General features: G+C 38.1%; 1 protein-coding gene across 1 annotated transcript; it reads right to left on the bottom strand.

The window, feature by feature from the left end:
• Positions 1-3470: 3470 nt before the first annotated feature.
• LOC141760496 (histone H2A.Z) lies at positions 3471-6294 on the bottom strand. Its single transcript, XM_074623352.1, has 5 exons — positions 6156-6294; positions 5805-5882; positions 4653-4766; positions 4437-4566; positions 3471-3799 (listed from the first exon to the last, which is right to left on the bottom strand). The coding sequence occupies exons 1-5, from the start codon at positions 6156-6158 to the stop codon at positions 3738-3740; spliced, it is 387 nt and encodes a 128-aa protein (XP_074479453.1). The 5' UTR covers positions 6159-6294; the 3' UTR covers positions 3471-3737.
• Between the last annotated feature and the right edge of the window lie 1144 nt (positions 6295-7438).

Genomic DNA, 7438 nt, shown 5'->3' on the forward strand with positions numbered 1-7438 from the left:
ATTTGTCTTGATAAAAGATATCGAGGATTAACAATCTCACAGCACGACATTATGATTTAAGTAAAAATGAATGGACCTATACAACTCAGAGAAATCTTAACAGCCAGCTTGTTAAAGGAATAGTTCAACATTTTGGGGAAATAAGATTATTTGTCTTCTTTCTGATAGTGAGATGAGAAGGCTAATTTCCAATATACTGAGAAATAAACACAGCCCGTATTCAGAAATTGTGCATTTGAAACAAGCCGTTAGGATTTCTGTCCATTTGTGATGTCACAAATACACAATATATAGATCATTACACGGTTTTAAACATAAACATTGTAAATATGTCCCAGTTTCTTTCCTGTTGCAGTGTATAATGTGTAATAATATCAGCTGACAGGAAGTAAACATGGACCCAAGCTGTTGCCTAGCAACGCAATTGCAACGGAAATGTACTAAAACGGAGCGTTTCAGATAGAGGGTAAATAATGGCATATTCAGGCAGACAGTACGAGAAAAATAAAGTTTTTTTTGAACATTAAAGCATGTAAACATGTTCTAGTAGAAACACCAAATACAAGTATGAACCTGAAAATGAGCACGATATGGGACCTTTAAGGACTCCTTGTCCATGGGGACTTGAAATTTGATTTCATGGTCATGTAATATAATCGAAAGCTCCAGAACAGCTAAAAACTCATAAAGTGAGATTGTTGTGAAACCCAGAAAGTTTAGCTTTTCCATGTGAAATTTGGAAACAGACAAAAAAAAGAAATAATCAAAATCTTAATATATAGACCTTTCCCCCCCCCCTATGGCACCACCAACACCATGCCTATTGGGCTGTCCCTACAAACTGGATGACCAAGCCAGGAGGATTATTGATCAGGAAAGCTATGAAGAGGTCAATCGCAACTTTGAAGTCCCTACAAGTCTTTATGGCTGAAATTGGTCAGTCCGTGACAACAATCTCACAAGCTTTACACAAAGCTGGCCTATGCAATGGCATATCCTACCTATGGCAGGATGTTTGTGCTTAGCAAAGAAACACATGGGATGTCGCTGTTCAAAAGTCTGCAGTCAATCCTGTGAAACCAGGTAGTGGGAGCAGATTCACCTGAATCATCAAGGGGAGGAGTCTAGAGAAGGGGAGGTTATATATAAAAGCTGGGTGTGTTCTGTTCACATCCCTTTTAACTGACACCATGCTGCCACACCAGCAAACTGTTTGCACAAATCCTTTTGTTTGACACCATGCTGCCAACCCAGTGAGTTGTTCACAATGATTTTGATTTGTTTCAAACAACATATGGTTTATATTCTTTGAGTTATTTCAACATCTTAATTTAATGTGTGTATCCACCTCCTTAATAGATCCTGGTATTGTTCTGGAGCGGTGTGATACAGGCCACTTATCTGTGAGCTAAAGTCTGGCTGTGGTTAACTGGCTCTTGGATCCTGGTGTTTAATGTGAATCCTGGCTAGAAGTTCAATGGTCCAGTAATGATACTCTCAAACAAGGCAACAATAATCTAATTTAGATGTAGATTAAGTCTTTTTTTCAGTCACTTTGATGCCATGTGGCAAAAGATTTATTGGTCAGATGAGACCTTGAACTCACAAGCGCAACACACACCACCCAAAACACACCGTGAAGCATCGTGGTGGCAGCATTATGTTGTGCGGGTGTTTCTCTTCAGTGGGGATCAGGCAGTTGGTCGAGATTGAAGGAAGAAATACTGCCAAGTTCACCCAAATTCTTGATGAAAACCTGCGGCCCTGTGCTAGACAAGAAGATGAGCAGGTGGATCACCTTCCAGCACGACAATGACTCTGAACACACCGGCAAAAAAAAACCTGCAGGCCTCAGAATAGCAAGGTGAATGTCCTCGAGTGGCCAAGTCAGAGAATCTGTGGATGGACTTAAAGAGAGCAGCCCATTGCGCTCACCTCAAAATTTAACTGAACTCAAACAATTCTGCAAGAAAGAATGGACAAATATCCCCCAATCTAGATGTGCAAAGCTGGTAGAGACATATTGAAACAGACTGAAGGCTGTAATCGCAAAAGGTGGCTCTACGAAGTATTAAATCAGAGGATGACTTTTCCAAGCCTGTTATTCTAGTTTTTCAATTTTTATTAATTTTTAGAACTGTTGCAATTTATTGTTAAATTAGTTTTATATTGTGTACGTTCAATAAAGCCCCCCCAGAAAGGGGCTACAACATGACAATGTCTAGTCTATTTTACTGTAACTGATTACTGGAAACATCCCAAAAGATTTCCTCTGCTTTAACTAAGTGTTGCTGAAGTGCTGTGTTGGTTAATGCAGCTTTAAACTAACCTTAAGGATGACTCGGTGTCTACTTAAAGTGCAGCTTCCACTCAGTCATCCAGGTCAATAAGTTGGACATGGTTTTGTCTGTCTGGACACACCACTGATGTTGGAATAATGGAGGTCTACTTGTCAGTATTTTCAGTTTGCTGAATCCACATTATTTCTTTAACAGCTTCTGAGTGTCAATTACTGATGCCATTCATTCTCATAAAACTTCCCAAGAGTCTGATGCTTGATAAATACAGGCTCTGACTTCTAGTGACATGAGCTCCATATATCAGAATAATGGAAGCCATGGTTGGGGACTTCATCCAGTAGGAGGCTTGTAGAGGTGTTATAGTGCCACCTAGTGGTGGTCTGACATTATGGTTAAAGGATGGCTGAGGAAGTTGATTTCAAGATTTGTTCTTGAGTGATTAAATTAATTTTGGTCCATGAGCACTTCCTTAAAATATATTCAAAATCAAGTATAGTTTTAGGTTGAATCAAACTTCACTGTAAATATTAATAAGTTTCACATAACTTAAAAAATGTCCTTTAGAACATTGGATGACCCCCTTGTGTAGGGAATATTTTTTACCAAAATATATTGATGCAATTTATACATTCATTGAATTATTCCATTCCTACAGTCCATTTCTCAATTGCTTAAAGACAAGTTGGTTATATTGACGGTTGGATTTTTAATGCTACCTGTAAACATTACTCACACTAGAGGTTTTAACTCTGAATCAAACCAGGAATGTACTGCCGTCATGCAATAAGCCATCCACACACCACACTATGCAAACAGTGTGACTGTGCCAGTCCAGTCTTTATTCAGGAATCCAAAATGACTACAAGGTTTTCCCAAGTCATGTCAGTCCAGTGGTAAACGGATGTAAAAACATGCTTTGCAATTCATGCAACTACAGAAGGCTGAAACTAATGCATGTTTAAGATGGTTCCAAGCATGCCATGGCCGTCTTCGATGGCAGGCTGTGGTTTGTTGACCGAGGGGGATTCTTTCAAACTGGGAAGATTAAGACCACTATAAGCCAAACACATGTACACCATCCACACTGGAGCAGCCAACCGAAATACCTACAGTGTAGAAATGATAACAAGCCCATGAAAATGCAAGAACTGAAAGAACAAACTGCAAAAATGCCCAATAAGAGCTTTATTAAAACACCACTTTAAACAAACAAACGCCACAAAAGCAAAGTTTCAACACAAACTGCAGCACCAGAAAAAAAAGCCAAAAGACAAAAAAATGAGCTTCTCTGAAGCCACTTTTAAAAAATACCCCAGGTGAGTAAATGCAAGCTCAACCATACAAACAACTCCTACAGGTGTTCTAATCTAAGACATTTAACCACTTGATGCAGACTTCGTCCTGAGATGGCACGACATCCAGAGAGAGCACTTCAGGTTATACGGTCTTCTGCTGGCCCTTCTTTCCAATCAGAGACTTGTGGATGTGCGGGATCACACCTGGACAGAGGACAAATGGGTGAGCCATTAACAGAGTTTCCGAGCAGTAAAACACTGTTTAAGTTACTTGATACTTTTTATACTATTTATGTTACATTTCAGTTTTTATGCACCAAATATTTGGAACAAGCTCCCAGAAACCTGCAGGACCGCTCCAACTCTGAGTTCTTTTAAATCAAAGCTTAACTTTCCTGTTGGCTGCTGCCTTTTATTAAACCAGATAATGATCTTCTATACTGCACTAGAGCTTTTACTCGTGTGTTATATTCTATTTTAGCTTCTATCCTAGCTTTTATTTTCTAATCTTTAATGTTTTTATAACTGTTTTAATTATGTTTTAATGTTCTTTTGCACTTTGTTGCAATGTTCTTGAATGTTTATGTAAAGCACTTTGAATTGCCCTGTTGCTGAAATGTGCTATACAAATAAAGCTGCCTTGCTAATCAGTAATTGAAGAAGCAGCAACACAAGTTAGACAACTGATGATGTATTGAGTAAGACACATTTCTATGTATTGTAATGCTACATTTAGTTATATTTTGTGGTCTTATAATTTAAATTATATTGTAATAATAGAGCTTAAAGCTTAACAATGTGCACTTCTCAATGCCACCAAGGTGCAGAACTGTCTTCTTACCTCCACCAGCAATAGTGGCCTTGATAAGTGAATCCAGCTCCTCATCTCCTCTAATGGCCAGCTGCAAGTGGCGTGGGGTTATACGCTTCACTTTAAGATCCTTCGATGCGTTTCCTGCCAACTCCAGAACCTGAAAGGAAAGCCAGGCTTTCAGACATTTTACAATAGGGCCAGGAAACAGCAGCTCTCAAGAGAGAGGGATAAGGCGGAAGATACCTCAGCGGTGAGGTACTCCAGGATAGCCGCGCTGTACACTGCTGCAGTGGCTCCCACTCTGCCATGGCTGGTGGTTCTTGACTTGAGGTGTCTGTGGATACGACCCACCGGGAACTACAGCAAGATAAAGGAAAGAGATGCAGAGAAACAAAAGGGTTCACTGGCCTGCTGGTGAGAGACGACCAGGCTGAAAACCTTCTGGGTAATGAAGTCCTATAAATACATTTAAAAAAAAAAAATCTTGCTTTCACTAATGCTATGTTGGTTAATGCAGCTCTAAACTGACCTTAAGGATGACTCCGTGTCTACTTAAAGTGCAGCTTCCACTCAGTCATCCAGGTCAATAAGTTGGACATGGTTTTGTCTGCCTGGACACACCACTGATGTTGGAATAATGAAGGTCTACTTGTCAGTATTTTCAGTTGGCTGAATCTACATTATTTCTTCACAATTACTGATGTCATTCATTCTCACAGAACCTCCCAAGAATGAGCCTGATGCTTGATAAATACAGGCTCTGACTTCTAGTGACATGAGCTCCATATATCAGAATAATGCAAGCCATGGTTGGGACTTCATCCAGTAGGAGGCTTGTAGAGGTGTTATAGTGTCATCTAGTGGTGGTCTGACATTATGGTTAAAGGATGGCTGAAGAGGAAGTTGATTTCAAGATTTTTCTGAGATTTGTTCTTTAGTGGTGTTAAATTAATTTTGGTCCACAAGCACATCCTTAAAATATGTTTATAATCAAGTACAGTTTAAGGTGCAATGAAACTTCATTGTAAAAATTACTTAGATATTGAAAGTTTCACATAACTTAAATGTCCTATTGAATATTGTGTATTACATTTAAGTACAGAATATTTTTTTACAAAACATGTTGGTGCAATTTATACATTCATTGAATTATTCCATTACTACAGTCCATTTATCAAAAGCTTAAAGACAAGTTGGTTACATTGATTGGATTTTAAATGCCACCTGTCAACATTAAAGGTTGTTGTTGCTGAAGTGTTGGTTAAGGCAGCTTTAAACGAGGTGCAGAGAAACAAAAGGGTTCACTGGCCTGCAGGTGAGAGACGGCCAGGCTGAGTATAACCTCTGGTTTACTTAGCATGATAGCACAGAATGAATGAATCTCAATGGACCAACCTGCAGCCCTGCTCTCTGCGAGCGAGAAATAGCCTTCGTCTTGGTCTTCCCGGAGTCTTTACCTGCCTTACCACCAGCCTGGAAAACACCAACACACTTAATCAACTCACAGACACCACATTGTATATTATTATTTAATAAAATCACTTACAGTCACTTTAACCGCCTTGTTGAGCGTTTTCTAGACCCACACAGCATGCTTCTACTAGCTTAGCATGCTAAGCTAAGTTAGCTTGGCATGCTAAGCTAACTTAGCTTAGCATGCTAACAGTTAGCTATTCACCCAAAATGCTCTATTTAAAATGTATTGCCAAATAACTACTCGCACACACTGTTGTATCAACTACTTACCATAGTTAAAATCCACTAATAATTTCTGTAAATGCAGCAAAAAATGTTAAAATCTTGTTAGCGAGTATCGACTGTTTGGTTGGAACTACAACTACCGCCTTCAATTGTCTCTATTATATAGCAAGTCTTCATCCGGGTAACTAGAGGGGGAGCGCTAGCCAATCAGGTTGCGTTATTGGGTTTCCTGCTTTGGCGTTCAGCCAATGAATGAGGAAGAGACGTCACTGTTATATTTCCGTTACAAGTAATTATGGGTAATGTAGTTCTGATATTTAGACAGTCTATTCTCATTGTCTTTTTTTAGTTATGAAATAAGAAGTTACTCTGAAAAAACTGTTTTCTTTCACAGCTTATTTATTCCTTATTTGATTTAGAACCAAAAGAAGAAAAAAAATATATATATAAATAAAAAATATATATCTAAATATATATATATATAAATATATACTGTATATACATACACATATATATATAATCTGAAGTAGTTGTGTCATCAGGCTAAATTGATGTATTGAGTGATAATAAGGGCAACATTTGTTTGTTTGGACAAGCACATCATCACATCACATGAGACTCGACATTAAAAACTGCATACTAATATTATCAAAATGACACAGTGGACCATCATATGTAGTCCATTTCATACACAAAATGTTTTTCTTTTTTTACTATAAATGCAGCAACTTCCCCGAATTTGTGGTAATAACTTGTGTGCAAATGTATCCTACTTTTTATTATTTCAAAACTCTTAATACAAAAGTTTTTGCAAATAGTCTGTTGCTGTTGATTGTGTTTCCTGTTATATGACATTTTTCTTAGATTTAAAACTTATTTTGCCAATCACTTCTCTCCCTAAAAGAAGCAATTTCATGTGTTGCCACATCCCTAGTACTGTCTCTTCCACAAACTTGAAAATTTGTACAGTCATGATTCATCCATCCATTTTCTTAACTGAAGGCCTGAGCTGAATAAGCATGACAAGTGTTGAATTTCATTCCATTTCAATGTTTATTGTGCTGTTGTAGTTTCTTTCTCAGACCACATGAGGGCAGTGAATGCACATGATTGTACATGCAGTCTCTGCTCTAAAGCCACCAGCTCTACCTCACTATAGTATAACTGCAAGTTGCACTGATAAATGTTATGTCAAGTTTTTAGCAAGTTTTAAACAAATCTAGTTTAATTAAGTGAGGTGCTTTCTCTTGTGCCCAAATAAAAAAATCCTATGACTAATGGAAATCCTAACTAAATTTTGACAAGGAAAAACTGGCATGGCCATTTTC

The sequence above is a fragment of the Sebastes fasciatus genome, chromosome 22, assembly GCF_043250625.1.
Source record: "Sebastes fasciatus isolate fSebFas1 chromosome 22, fSebFas1.pri, whole genome shotgun sequence".
Classification (NCBI taxonomy): Eukaryota; Metazoa; Chordata; class Actinopteri; order Perciformes; family Sebastidae; genus Sebastes; species Sebastes fasciatus.